At 36.7% G+C, this 15944-nt stretch overlaps 1 protein-coding gene across 3 annotated transcripts in view; it reads left to right on the forward strand.

The window, feature by feature from the left end:
* Positions 1-15944, forward strand: part of LOC150101823 (RNA-binding protein 5-like) — a 455027-nt gene that overhangs the window by 254808 nt on the left and 184275 nt on the right. For all 3 annotated transcript variants that reach the window (XR_016549043.1, XM_090400660.1, XM_090400661.1), the window contains exon 15: positions 474-493. Coding sequence is in view for 2 of the 3 variants with exons in the window: in XM_090400660.1 (XP_090256786.1) it covers positions 474-493 (20 nt within the window). In the remaining variant the exon portion in view is untranslated. The remainder of the gene's footprint in view (positions 1-473; positions 494-15944) is intronic.

The raw sequence follows: 15944 nt of genomic DNA on the forward strand, positions 1-15944 counted from the left end.
ATTGGAATTTTTTCTTTGAGTTTCATGCATAAATTCCATGCTATTTTTAACTATTTCCTGCTTCAGAGGCAAGAATATTTAGTATGATAATTAGGTTCTACCCTTCCTTCTAAATAGGGTGCATTTCCAACATTAAATTACCAGCTTCATGAAGAGATTTCTATAGTGAATTCAAAATATTCAAAATGTTCATATAGTATTTCTATAGAAATACTATATGAACATTTTGAATATTGTATTGGATTTTATATTGTTTTGAATATTCACAAATAAATTCAGATGTTAAAAGATATCAGACAGTGTCAAGATTCAACTTTCTCTATCTATATAAATAGGGCGGTCTGGAAACTTCTTTAGTTCTTACTTGTGTGTTATTTTTCTCTTACACAGATAAGCTTTTCATTATCATTTAGCTCAATTAAAGACAATGTAACAATAATGATCATCTAAAGCTCTAATTTTTTCATTAACAGGATCTTCCCAGGCTTCCAATGTAAGTAGTAACTTTCCTCTTTTGGTATACATTTGTCTTGCTGAGTGCATAATTCTGAAAAAAAGAAAAAAAAAAAACAATTGTTTTAAACTTCAGATATTATAGCCTATTCTGCTTAAGTTAAAAAATTACAATTAAAACCCTTTCCTTAATAAACATTGTTATATGCAGGGGGGGGGGGGTCTGGAAAGCTCTGATAAACACTTAGAACAAAAATTAATTTATTTTATGTCTTCTTATATATCCTAAAAGAAAAGAACAAATTACAATTTGATGAAACATGGGGGTTAGGGGATTTTAAGATATGTTCTTTCTTGTAGTTATATCATCAGTTGCTTTAATATAATTTTTATTCTAGGTGTTTATCATAACTTTCCACCCCCCCCTTTTAGTGCACTTATAACAAATTTTCAAAATGCAACACTCATATCCTTGTAACAAGATTTTCACTATAGCAAGCTATTCTATGGGTCTGTGTTCTAAGGATACTTTTTCCCAGTATCATATGCTTTACAGACTATGAATTTGAAGATTAAATGATATTTTTAAAAATAAGAAAACAATTGTAAACATTAAAAAAAAAAAAAAGTATAGGCTTGTATCTTATACCAATCTGAAGTCATTGCCATCAACAATAGCATAACTTGTTTTATGCATGTCTTTGTCTTTTATTGTTTTACCCTCAAATGATTTTATGCACATTTTTATCTTAATGTGGCTTAATACAAACCAATCTTAATGCTGCAAAGAAATCTAACTAGACTGTTCATTATTTTCTCCAAATTTTTAACGTACAGAAACGCAGTTTCTGTATGTTGTAATTGATTTTCCTGCCTATTCCTAACAAGAAGTGATTTTTTCTTTCTGTGTGTTCTCTTTAATGAAACATTGCTGTATTTCTTCCAAACTAGTAGGGAAAAAATCCCTGCTTATAAGAACTATAAGAAAAATCTTATTTTTCAATGTTTCTCATTTGGAATTTGTTTAGATCACACCACTTGAAATTGGTTCCATTTGCAAAGTCTTATTTTCATGTTGCGTTGAAACTATAGCCACTTTCCCTTTCTCTGATCTGGAATTCTAGTATAAATCATCTTATTATTCAGATGGATGTCGCTTGTGTCTGAGGCATGCCTGTACATTTCTCTTTGTCTCAGTAACCAGTTATATAGGTTTGATGTTTCTCTAATTCCTTTACTATTTCCACCTTTTATAAATCGAAGCTTCCTACGTTGATAATCCCTCTTACGTTGTTCATGTTGTTTTCATTTCTGTTGGAGATATTCCTTTAGCTGACTCTTCACTGTTTTGCATCAGCATACAAAGGTAAACAGCGAGGAATCAGTTAAAGGAATATCATCAAAAGAAATGAAACAACATGAACAATGTAATAGGAATTATCAGTGTAAGAAGCATGAATGGACAAGAAGTGAAGATAGCAAGGAAATTAGAGAAACATCAAAACCAATAGAATTGGTGTTATTGAGACAAAGATCTACAGGAATGCTGCACACATGCACATGAAACAGCAAAATAGCAGAGACTTGGATGAATAACCAAGCAGTGTCTCTGCCTGTGTAATATCTGACCACTTGTTACTATCATAATGTACATGTTGCTGCCAGTATAGAATACGATTTGGTTAGCTAAGTTCCAAATTGTCAGCTCGGCTTCATTTATTTCATCCAGAAGGATACCTACCAAGATATCATTCTGGAGGAAACAAATGAAGATTAGAAAGAACAGAAAATTAGAATCCCCAGTTGATTCTCCTATGTGGATATTTCTTCTCAGTTAGGTTCATTCTCCCCCCCCCCCCCCCGTTTTTAATAATAATTTTCGTTCCAAATTACATTGTTTGTTTAATTTAGTTAATGAATGAGTGTTGCTGACTTGTACTGGATTTATGTGATAGGAAAACACATCTGTGCATAGCAATTCTGATATCAGGTTAATATCAGTTTCCTCTGATACATCACACACACACGCACGCACGCACGCACACGCACACACAGAGAGAGAGAGAGAGAGAGAAGTGTAACACATAGTATAGTACCTCCTTTGAGGTGTACTATATTACAGATAGCACTGTTTTCTTTAAAAATGGCCCCTAAACTTTTACGTTTCTATCTTCTCACTTTTAACAGAAACTCAATACATCTATATATCTTCCTCTTGGTCTCCAGATCTCTGTCCTGCTACTTTTGCCTTAAATTCCTCATTTTGTTAAGATGTCATCATGAATGCATTTGACAGTAAACATTTTAAGTAGTAGGTAACTATCATTGCTTTTGCATGTGCTTTTTACCTCTGATGTTGGACATATTATAGGTATGTAAATACTGTAAGGATAGCAAACCTCCACTCTTTGAAGGCACAACAATAAAATTGGTCCACAGACCTTACTTATTCTGAGATATATTTCTGTATGTAGTTTTCAGAAATTGAGCAAGCTTAAATAATGGTAAACATTATTATCGTCTTTGCTCTTTTGGTCACCAACAAGATACAATTTTTCTTTTTTCTTTATCAGCTGCTTATGCATATGTAATGTCATATAATATACAATATAATTAGGTAAGTAAAGTTTAAAATTGTCAGTCCTTTGTGTGTTCAGGGGGATGAGAAACTCAGAGTTTCTGTGTGAAAACACCCCCTGCTTCCATATAAGACTGGCTAACTCACCTTTAGTTGAAGGAGACCAGATAAAGGTTCCACACGTCTTGGACAGGAGTCGAACCCAGGTCTTTCCGACTAAAGGGCTTAGTCTATACTGACTGAGCTATGGAGGCTAGTTAATTAACTTACTTTCAGAATTAAACTATCCAGATCTCAATTATCTAATCATCAATTAACTTTATATGTATATGACTCACAGATGAAAGGTCATAAGACCTATAGCATAATAGTGCTGCATGTGGACAAAAAGAAATCTATTGACATGTTTTTTTGAATAGTTGAAGGTTGTAGTACTAGAAAAAGACAAAGTGAAGAAGGCATTAGGTACATAGAATGATGTAGGTGGGGGAGAAGTTGTTTCAGTAAGTTTGATGGTATGTAGATAGGATAAAGTGTTCATTGTTATTCGTATATAATCACTTGTTTAATCATCACCAGAGATAAATGAATAATTCATTTATTGAATTTATTAAACTGAATTTCTCAGATAGCACTTGATTAGTTAGTTGTAGAAACAGTTCAGATTCTAACTAAATGGAATGGACTCCCTAACATTTTATACCACTTAACAAGGCACCCTCTTCATTTTTTTATTGTCCCTCTTGAATAAAATGAAGTTAATTCAGAAAAGTCAGTGTAAACATAATCTTAGAATGAATCATCTCCTAGATCTTTTACAAATTAATACAGCTGTATCTGTTGAGGTTGGAGGAGAGGAGTATTTCATAGCTGGTGCTGTTTCTAAAAATAGACTGTTAGGACCTATAGTGACTTCTATGCAGCAGAGTTGTCTTCTTCCTTGCATGAAGAAATGTCTAGAGCATGATCGGTGAGGCCTAACTTGTCATATATGTGATTGCATACGTAGTTTTCATGTTCTTCAAGATAGATCACTGTCTAAAGTGGACTTCGTTTGCAGGGACAAAACTTTTTATGCTCCAGGATGTGCAAGACAAGAAAGCTGATCTTCAGAGAATTGGATGAAGGTTGTGTGTTAAGTACTGGTAAAACTCATGATAAAAGTTTATTGGAGTGAAACAGCACTGGGAAATGAGTATTTCACCTCAGTTACAGAGACATCATCAGGGAGTACAAAATAAGACTTGTAATACATGCACAAAGGCAGCACATAACTAACTGAAACATGTGGATTAAAAACTAGAGTTCTAACTAGGTGAGGCACCTTCTATGGATCCATCAACGACCTAGGATGTAAACTGAGATCTTGAAGTATTAGTGTTTCCCATATTTTGGGAAGTTTTATGCAACCATATTTATTTAAATTAGGCTGATTTTTAAGAGAAGCAGCAGATTGTAAAAAATCTCTTTCTCTTCTAGATTTACTGTGATGGACTTTCTTATATAGTGAAACCTGTGGGATATCCATAACTCTAAAGTAACATGTATGCCACAGTAAATAACTTTTTTTTTTATTATGTAAATATTTTGTCTTTATGTATCATCTTATGATACATAAGACAATTTTTTTTATGGAAGATAGATTTTGAAAAACAAGTTTTTGACTCAGCCCCTCTCAAACCTTCTATATGGTTGAGATATGTAGATGATGTCTTTTCTATTTGGTCTCATGGTCCAGATTCATTAGATACTTTTCTATGTCACCTCAACCCTTCATCCTAGAATCCAATTTGCTATGGAAAAGGAAAGCCTATCTACACACCTTGGTGACCTGGCCTTTTCAGTATATATGAAACCCACTAACACAGGCAGATACATTCACAAACTTTCTCATCATCCCTCTCCCCCCTCTGAACAGTATGGTGTAATAACAAACACTAATCCATAGAGCTTATAACCTTTGTTCCAGTGAGACCTCCCTTGTAACAGAACCCAATCATATACACCAATCATATTTCTATCTAATGGTTACAGTTCCCACAATAGCAAAAAAAAAAAAAATCATTCATTCCCCTAACTTCTCTTCAGAAAGATTTTAGTAATGCTATTACCATCCCCTTTGTCCAATGCACATAAAAAAAAAAAAAAAAAAAAAAAAAAAAAAAATCCAAGTGTATATAGAGTTCCTTGTTCCTGCAAGTCAACTTGCAGGAAGGTCAGCTATTATCCAAATGGAAGAACATAAAATATATGTCTGCTGTCATTACTATGGTCAGTCTGGTCTTGCAGACTATGCTTTGGATACAGATCACAGAATCAATTCTGAAAATACCATTGTCTTCCATCATAGTAAATTTAGAAGAGAAGGACTGTTTTTAGAATCTGCTGCTGCTCTTAAAAATCAGCCTAATTCAAATAAATATGGTTGCATAAAACTTCCCAAAATATGGGAAACACTAATCCTTCGAGATCCCAGTTTACATCTTAAGCCACTGACAGGTGTCCACAGACATGTGGGTCTCCACCTAATTAAGACTCTAGTCTTCACAAGTCTCATTTTGAACCCCCTGATGATGTCTCTGTAACTGAGATGAAATAATGGAGGCATTAAATACTATTTTTAATTGTTTCCTAGTAGTTTCACCTGTTTCACTCCATTAAACTTTTATCCTGGATGAAGGTTGCTTGTTAGATCAGGAGCAGAAAGCAGTATGGAGATGATATATTTGCAGAGAACCTTAGCTATCTTTTCTGGTGTACCTTTGAATATAAGAGATGGAAATAGTTTTGGTGTAATCTTTTGTTGAGTTAACTCTGTTAATTATACACTGCTTAGAAAGAAGTCCAGCGATTGCCCCATGGGCAAGGTGCATGATGCCACATAACAAGTTGTGTTTGTAGCCAGTATAAATTGAAGAATATGATGCTCCAAGTCATTTCAACTGTGTACAGGTGAAATGTCTGCAAGAAAGGAAGTGATGGAGCTTGAAAGAGGCATTGTGATAAAATGGCATGTTGCAGGCTTATCTGTTCAGCAAATTGGCCCATCCCAGCTCAACAATCAGTGTTACCCATACTGATATGGAAACAAATGGGGAGTCAGCTTCAAGTGCTACCCACAGTAGAAGATCCACCACACTCATCCGAACGTGACCGTAGTATGCTACAAAGGATAATGTTTAAAAACTGCCATTCATTGGCTGACTCATTGAATTCAGAGTTCCAAGCATCGACTGGAACACAAATCTGCATAATAGTATTCAGAGAGGCTCTCAGCATGGATTTCCATGGTAGGGCTGCAATGTTCAAGCCCAACATGCAGCTTTGTCTTCAGTTGTGCATAGAACGTCTACAGTGGTTGCAGAAGCTTGGAAAGCTGTGTTATGGAGCATCAAATCACACTACACCTTCTACTAAACAGATGAATGGATGTTGATGGCAGATGACCAGCGAATGTCTCTTACCCGAGTGTGTAACCCAACAATAAAATTTAGAAGTGGTAAAGTGATGGTATGGTCCTGTTTTTCCTGGTTTGGCCCTGGACTTCTGTTTTTGATACCATGAACATTGAACTCTGAGGAATGAACTGACCATTGTCTCTTTCAGCAAGACAGTACATGGTCTCATTGGCTGAAAAAGTGTTGCAAAGGTACTAAGTTCAGTTATCACTGTGTCTAGGAAGGGGAAGATAAGCATAACCAAATTGTTGATTTATGTGTAGCTGAATTCATTGCCTGATTTCTAGGAATTCCTGTAGAAATTGGTAGTGATGAAAAGAGGGGGAACCAAAGGGCAGGGCCATCTAGTTGTTTACATATTTTTCTTTCTATGAAAAATCATCCTGAAGAAATGAATTTTGAATTTGAATAATTCCAATTCAAAATCTCTGAACATCATGGCACTAAGTCACTTCAGGCTTCCAGTAATCTAGGTGGGCCGTGTCTCTCCAAGCAGTGAAAGACACTACCCTAGAGGTTATAATAAATGTAGTTTAATCCTTTATCCAAGTGTGAGCAAACAAAGTTTGTGCCTGAAAGTATCTTCAGGACTGGGGTAAGGTGATACAACACCAGGGCAACTCGTTGCAAAGGTGTAGCAAGCTACCAACACTCCTGTCCCAGTATCTCCTATAATGCAAAACACATCTCCTTGCGGATATGTCTAATGTTATGCATTAAGGGAAGGGCCACTACCCAGGCTAGTTTCGACCTTTATTGAGGTCTCTTCAATAAAGGAGTGTTGGTAGCTTGCTACACCTTTGCAACGAGTTGGCCTGGTGTTGTATCACCTTACCCCAGTCCTGAAGATACTTTCAGGCGCAAACTTTGTTTGCTCACACTTGGATAAAGGATTAAACTACATTTATTATACTCTAACCAAGTGAAAAATAAACTTTCAACATCTTTCTCTAAATCCAGAGTAATTTAATAAAAAGGTGACACACCTTTTGGTGACTCCTATAGGTAGAGATGACCTGCGAATGCTTCTGCCTGGTATCTCAGCTTGGGCCTGGCTCCCACTGCTGAGGGATCTCTACAGGGAACTCGGCTGGTACCGGTCAAGTGAACAGAGCGGAGTTCCCTGCGGACATCTTATCAGACAGGTAGAAATAGAGCTGCAGCAAGAGCGGCAGAGTAGAGTCGATGACCTCGACTTTCGCATGAGACTCTATCTCAGAAATTTGGAAACACCCTCCGCCGCATTCTACAATCAACAACGGGTGGCAGCAAACGATGAAAGAACGATTTACCAGATCAAGGAGAAAGGCCAGATTCTAAATTCAACCCATGAAATACTCCGTCACTTTCACCAGCAGTATCTCGGCATCTTCGCTGACCAGCAGGGCACGGATGACTTCAGTGAGTGGGATGTCAAACGTTTTCCCGAGCATCTTAGCGCCCTACATGACAGGCCGATAACTGTAGCTGAAATAAAAGCCACATGCAAAACGATGAAGACAAAAAAGACCCCAGGGCCAGACGGACTGGGGATAGAATTCTATAGATCTATCGGGGACCTTGTACTGCCAGCCCTAGTAAAGATCTTTAACGAATTCCTCACTTCGGGAAACATCCCCAAGGAATTCGCTAAGAGCTATACAATCTTTATCCCCAAATAAGACCGAGATCGGACCTTGTCAAATAACTGGCGTCCCATCTCCTTAACTAACCTAGACTATAAAATTTTCCCAAAAATTATCTGTACACGTATTAAGGGCGGAATAGAAAACATAATAACAAGTTCACAGGTCTATGGAATCCCAGGTAGATCTATGGAATTTAATCTCTTCCTGCTAAGAGACCTAATCAGACTAGCCAAGGAAAAAAAATACCCCCTGGCACTTCTCTCCACCGACCTGGAAAAAGCATTCGACAGTGTTAGCCACACGTACTTACAGGACACCCTAAAAAAAGTAGGCATAGGCCCGAGACTTCGGCATACAATTAAACATATGTACGCAGAGGCCTCGACACAATTGTCTATTAATGGGTTTCTGACAGAACCAATCCGTATAAAGAGAGGGGTTAGGCAAGGCTGCCCACTAAGTCCCCTTCTCTTTTCCCTAGCATTAGAACCCCTCATCAAAAGAATAGAGAACACCCCTGCAATTAATGGTATTCCACTGCCCCAAGTCTCCAAACAGTGCAAAATAGTAGCATATGCAGATGATGTAGTGGCCACACTCAGAGACTCTGAGTCTATCTGCATCTATCTTGATATACTGCAAAACTTCAGCATAGTCAGTGGTCTCCGAGTTAATGCCCAAAAAACCAAAATCAAAAATTTTGGAAATTTCCATAACACCGGACTTCCCTACGGTTTAGCGCTGCATACGCAGCCGCTAACAATACTAGGAGTTCCCTTTTCTGAGTCGCTAGCTTTACCAGTTAAAAAATTACAGGAAATAAGTACGGAAAAGATAAGTCTATTCAAACCGACCTTTTTCTCCTTTTATGGCAGAGCCACAGTGATAAAAACAATCATTACCCCAATGCTGATGCACACAGTCAACATCACAGGCATCACACTGCTACAAGAAAACCAGTTATCCAAAAAACTCATAGATTTCTTCTGGAATGAAAAAAAACATGAGGTTAAAAAACAATACCTGCAACTAAAACATGAAGAAGGGGGGTACGCTCTGCCTGATCTCAAAAGCTTGCTTTATGCAAATACATTCAAAACCGTACGGAAGGCCTTAAACTCAAACCATATTTCAGGCCTCCTAATTAGATATTTTATAGGACTTTTCCTCCCCCTCTTTGGAACCACGGACTATGCTGGACCCTGTGCAAGGGTTGTGCCCAAGTGGTACCGCACACTAGTAAAATCACTCGCATTACTTAGAGACAAAGGAACAGAAATCCTCACACACAAACCGAAAGCAGTATACTGGGATTTCTTCCAACTCTCCAGGCGTGATACACCAAACCTCGGAACAAACAATGAAATTCTCTTTAAAAACATCAAGAATAGCTGGGGACAGCCTTTTCATCGGGATCTGGCCTGGCGAATAGCTTATGGGCAGCTCCCGGTGAAACAGGTTAAATCTAGGTATGTACCCAGTCCGTGCGATCCCTTTTGTGATGTCTGCCGGGGCGTGGAAACGGTGGAGCATTTCTTTTATTTTTGCCGACCAGCCCAACGCGTCTGGCAAAGACTGAGCACAGCACTGGGAATCCCGATGCTATCACTAGAAGAGGTCATACACCTGCAATTCCCACCACCAGTCAAGACCCAAAAATTCACCATTTTTTTAATTAACGTCTTAAAGTATCACATCTGGAAGGTACGGAAAAAATCCCAGGTATGGGACGCAAATAAGGAAAGGTTTCTTTTTTTACCTTCCTAAATTTCTTGCGCAAGAGAGACATCTACTAGGCGACTTTAAATTTGTGAACAAATACTGCCAAACCACCGAACATATGCTTTCTTATACAGGGACGAATCAAGCCCTGTATATTTCTTTAGTATCTCCAAAACTCCACCTAACTCTCCCTAGGAAAAGTAACAACCACTCTGTTCTTCCTCGCCACAAAGCTTTCGCTGGCACGGTTTCCTTTACTCCAAATAAGGGGGGTAGATCTGAGAACCCGGGCTGCGAAGGCTTACTGCGAGGCGGTGCTGCTCCTTGTGAGCGGCATCTCCCGGGCCAGTCTTCTACCCCATTCTAAGTCCCAGTGGTACCAGGTCTGTAAGTTCCTTATTTTGTTCCCTTTCAGCTCAACTGACCGGACCTTAAGTCCTTTAATTTTTATGTAATTTATATTTAAAAAAAAAAAAATGTTCTAACTGAAAATATTGTTTTCAAAAAAGGTCAATGAATCTCCTTCATAGATAACTTACGAAATTATTAAGGATAAATTTATAAGTGAACTTTAGTCAAAATTTTTATGGTTAAATTTTCTTTTTTTTTTAACAGATAAATTGAGAATATGCATCACAGACCAATTAGCCATATAAGGCTAAACAGGTTGACTGAGGCCTCTTTTACCTCCTACTATCCTACTCTATCTTTCATTATTCTCCTCTCTTTCTGTTTGCTGACCCTCAGCATGCTTTATTCTCCAAAGGCCGATGATGAGAGACATGAACTCCCATTCGACCCCTCAATAAAGGTCAAAAGTAGTCTGGGTAGTGGCCTTCCCTTGATGCATAACATTATACATATCCGCAAGGAGATGTGTTTTGCATTATAGGAGATACTGGGACAGGAGTGTTGGTAGCTTGCTACACCTATGCAACGAGTTGCCCTGGTGTTGTATCACCTTACCCCAGCCCTGAAGATACTTTCAGGTGCAAACTTTGTTTGCTCACACTTGGATAAAGGATTAAACTACATTTATTATACTCTAACCAAGTGAAAAATAAACTTTCAATACCCTAGAGGTCTAGTTAGCATTTCCCTCCAGCTAGAAAAGATGTGCCTCTTTGTGGCAGTAATACTCACTGAATGTGCCAGAGCCCATTTTGTAAAACAGGCGTCACTTTGGAAAGATGGGATTGACTGTGAGAGGGTATATATTTTTCATCACACATTAACTTATTCATGGGTCAAGTTGACCCATAAATGGATTAATGTGCCAACCAACCTCTTGTCCTTCTCATGTACAGCACATTGAAGGATCAGTTAACTGATCCTTCAATTTTTTACCAAGCAAATCAGTTTGTTTTGTGGTTGGACAATTGTGGGATTACTATATTTTAAATTAGATGAATTGGAGAAAAGCAATAATTATCCTTTTTGTGGTTTGTTTGCAGTGATGTAATACTATTGATGATATTTTATACTTAATAGTCCATTATAAATATATTATTCTCATATGTTAAATCAAGAAATTCAGTTATCTATAAAAATGTCATATATTTATTTTAAAATCATTTTGTAAGATTAAGAGTTCACAATTTTTTATTCTTGTTCAAAACAGCCTTTGTTACTTACATTTGTATTATTAAGATTATTAAATTCATCAATGGTTCATAATGGTGATAAAATTGGATTGCTCATTAATTATGAAAGGTTTCTTTTAATAACAAGGTTAAGGCTTAATTTTGAGGAGACATCTTCATTGATAGGGAATCTCTCACTCTTTTTGTATCAACCATTTATTTTGATGGTTAATAATAGTGGTAATGTTTTTAAAACTGAGGTCTAATCCCAGCTGTGATAATTGTCTCAAAATCTTTGGCATTTGTTTACTTAGATAGGTTTACATAACTTGGCTCTCCTACATTTTCTCTTGTTCTCAAAAAGTATATGCAGTTAGGATTTTTCTGTATGATTTCTTCCTTTCATCTACCACTTCACAAACTTGATTTGTGCATTTCACGACTGATTTTTTTTTTAGATTTTGTCATCCCTGGATCTCCAAGGGTTACACATCTGCTGACATCTATATTTATACTTTAATATGAGTAGTGAGGAAAAATAAGGATTATTTTCAATGGTTCAGTGACCAATCTGCCAAGTGGTTATCACATTTCCTTCCCCCCCCCCCTCCCCATCTAACAGGTTGCAAGTTCGAATCCCACTGTGGGCATGGATGTCTGTGATTGTCTTTAGATGGGAGATGAATTCCATTTCTCTGCATATTGAAGGTCTAAAGTGGCTTGAAAAAGTTCCAGTTGGTCTCCAGAGCAGTGATGGTGAACCTTTTAGTCTCAACTTGTCAAAAATTCGGAAAATGCCTTCCCTAACTTCTGATTAGCAAGTCTCAGCTGCAGCTGCCAGTTTCCATTTTTGCTCCCCACCATGCATGTGCAGTCATCAGCTGTACTCAAGTTGACTAGTAGTTAATTACAGTTGCAATTAGTACATATATTGGTACTGATACCAATATATATATTAATATAGTAAGGGGTGAGGAATAACTTTTAACTTCCATAACGTTGTCCTATTTCATTTTAAAATCATGCATTTTATACATCTGTTTTTCTTTCATTGCACACACATGGAAGTCAATAACCAAATCTGAATAGAAGAACTCTAAGTTTTTTAATATCGTCCCAATATGAAAAGTTGATAAACACATGGCAGCAAGTGTGTGAGAGGTACGCTGAAAGTTGTTGAAAACTGTGAAGATGGCACGGAAGGGGAAGAGAAGTTAGATCACTATGTTTGAAATTGGACAGTAAAAATAGATGTTAACCAGCAGCCTCTGCTCATGTTCTTACATGATTAGAAGAAAGTGAAGAAATGGTGGCGGCCAGTTTTCTGCAACAGCACCCGTGAAATTAGATATAAAAAAGACAATGCAGAAAATACATTGTTAATGAGAAAGCATTTGGAGGGAGCTTGTGAGAGCTGGGGAAGGGATGTTATCTGTTATGTGGGTTGTCCTGGATAAATGTGCAAACAATATTCTAAGATCAGGTGGATTTGGGATTTCTAAAGTATTAGGGGTTGTGCAAAAGAGAAGTAGTGTTGATGTGATATGTTTGTGCCAAGATATGCGAGATGTGAATATCAGTAATCAGTCAACGAACTGAAAACTGATTTTGACTGTTAGAATATTATCACATGTAAGTTGAGGATGAAGCAAGATCTGATGAATATGATAGGATTGTGTTTTCCCTTTTTGTGATTGCGTTAAAAGTGACAAATTGCTGTTAATTATAAGTCTGAAATAATCCTTTGAAAGGTTCAAAATCTTTTATAAAATCAAAGTGAAATCCAGAGAAGAAACTTTTTCTGGGTAATAAAAACATCATAAGCTTTTAATCAGCAATGTTATCCAGTGGAGATACTGAAAAAGAATGGATAACTGTACTCATGTTGCAGGGGAATGTGACCTTGTTGGATTGAACATTATTCTGCATTATCTGAAGTTAAAAAAGTACATTTGATCTCATTGATTACACAAGGCAATTAGAGATACGTTTGCAAAACTGCTTTGGCTTGATAGATACAACTGTTAAAAATAGATGTTCTGAAATGCATCTTTAACACGTTGACCGCCGTAATGTTAAAAAATTTTGTGATCCCTGGGCCAACTTCTTTTTGTTTTACAATTTGCTGAAAGTAACATAAAATAATCATATTTTATGATTTTTTATCTATTTCATGCAGCTAAATAGATTTGTTAAGTGCAAATCATGTGTGCACCGCGAGGTCTGAGAAGAATTTTTTTACTGACTGGGCCGAGCGGTGCACAAGTGATTTGAACTTCTCACAAGGTCAAACTTGCATATCTATGACCCATACGAACAGTTATATGCGTTCGGTGTTTTGTCCGGTGGAATAAATTTGTTATAGTGATAAATATTGTTATAAATTGCCCTAATATGGGAGACTACAAAAAAGAGCAACATCATTTAGAAGCCTTGATAAATGAAGTTCTATCTGATGACGAACCATACGAATATTCGTCGGAAAGTTACTATGGAACTGATCTTAGTTCTGTGTCTTCAGATTCTGATTCTTTCATTGCTAGAAAGAGAATAAAAGTATCTACAACTGGTAATACCAAAGTTTTTGCTCCTAGTACATCTCAGTTTACTGCTGCTCATTCTGTAGAACAAATAATTGATGTTATAAGAAATCTTTTTTTGACTAATAATTCTTCCTCAGATGAAATACTTGGAAATGTGAATTCAACCGACCTACAATGGAATGAAATTACAGGTGATAATAATAATAAATTTAGTTTAATCCTTTATCCAAGTGTGTGCAAACAAAGTTTGCATCTGAAAGTATCTTCAGGACTGGGGTAAAGTGGTACAACACCGGGCAACTCCTTGCAAAGGTGGAGCAAGATACCAACACTCCTATCTCAGTATCTCCCATAATGCAAAACACATCTCCTTGTGGATATGTATAATGTTATGCATTAAGGGAAGGGCCACTACCCAGACTAATTTCGACCTTTATTGAGGTCTCTTCAGTGGGAGCCAGGCCCAAGTGGAGATACCAAGGCAGAAGCATTAGTAGGGTCATCTCCTCCTATAGGAGCTGGCAAACGGTGTGCCACCTTTTTATTAAATTACTCTGGATTTAGAGAAAGATGTTGAAAGTTTATTTTTCACTTGGTCAGACTATAATAAATTTAGTTTAATCCTTTATCCAAGTGTGTGCAAACAAAGTTTGTGCCTGAAAGTCTGGCACAGCACAGTATTGACTCTACTCATAGTGCCCAGTGGGATAAAGCAGTTCTCTAAATGACTATGTCTCTCTCAAAGATCTGGGAGACTTTTATCTTATGTAAAAAACCATTTATCTTAATAGATTAAATTTATTTCTATTATTTCCTAGCAAGCGGTAACAATTGTATTTTGATAGGTGATCCACCGAACGGTTGCCTATATTCCATTCCTATTACTGTTACAGACACTGAAGATGTACTATTAATTTTAGTATGAAATATCTGTCTTTTTACTAATTAAAGATTTCACTGTGGCTTTTACGTGTTACTTTATTATTTAATTACTATGCCACAGGTTCCACTAAAAATTGGTCTTTTTTGCGCTGCAGTATATCTTGAAATCATATGTATATCCATCTTCAATACACAATTTGAACAGTTTTATGCCAAATTTGTGTCATTTATTCTTAAAATATTATTCTGGAAATTTTTTCTTATATGATTTATGAGAGGTGTAATTTTATAAAGTCTTTCAGAAGTATTTCCACCCTTGTTGTCCATGAAGTGCTAGTTACTGAGAAGAAGATCGAACAGATTCCTTGACATAACTTGTTTGATTTCTGTAGAATAGAGGATGTTGTTTGACCGATAACATTCTAATTTTGTCATCTGCACTAAACCGAACCAAATTTGCAGACCCAAAATATCTTCATTTCATTGGGATTTGTGTTTTTCTACTTTCTTATCCTTGCTTTTGGTAAAATTGTCTTACTGAGTTTTTGAAGAGCGTATCTGTTAGTTTCTTGCACCATTAGGTCCAGCAGTCCTTCATCAACAAACATAGAAAAGAAGTCTACAGGCTGTTTATCGTGTATTTCTCCAATAACATTTTGTTTTATTCCAAAATTCTTATCCACAAACTGAAAATGTTTTAGATTATCACCTGTAGAAAGTTTATTTTTCACTTGGTCAGACTATAATAAATTTAGTTTAATTCTTTATCCAAGTGTGTGCAAACAAAGCTTGTGCCTGAAAGTATCTTCAGGACTGGGGTAAAGTGGTACAACACTGGGTGACTCCTTGCAGAGGTGGAGCAAGCTACCAACACTCCTATCTCAGTATCTCTCATAATGCAAAACACATCTCCTTGTGGATATGTATAATGTTATGCATTAATCAATATAATATTGATGTTCTTCTATTCTTTTTTCTAAAGAATGGCCAGTTTGTCCAAAATAAGAGACATCGCATTCGCAAGGTATTTGGTAAACTCCAGCCAAAGATAGAGAAGACAGTTTATCCTTTGTAGAAGGTAATAAAGAAGAAATTTT

This window comes from Typopeltis vanoorti, chromosome 11, assembly GCF_054136105.1.
Source record: "Typopeltis vanoorti isolate ZY-2024b chromosome 11, IOZ_Tvanoo_1.0, whole genome shotgun sequence".
Taxonomy (NCBI): domain Eukaryota; kingdom Metazoa; phylum Arthropoda; class Arachnida; order Uropygi; family Thelyphonidae; genus Typopeltis; species Typopeltis vanoorti.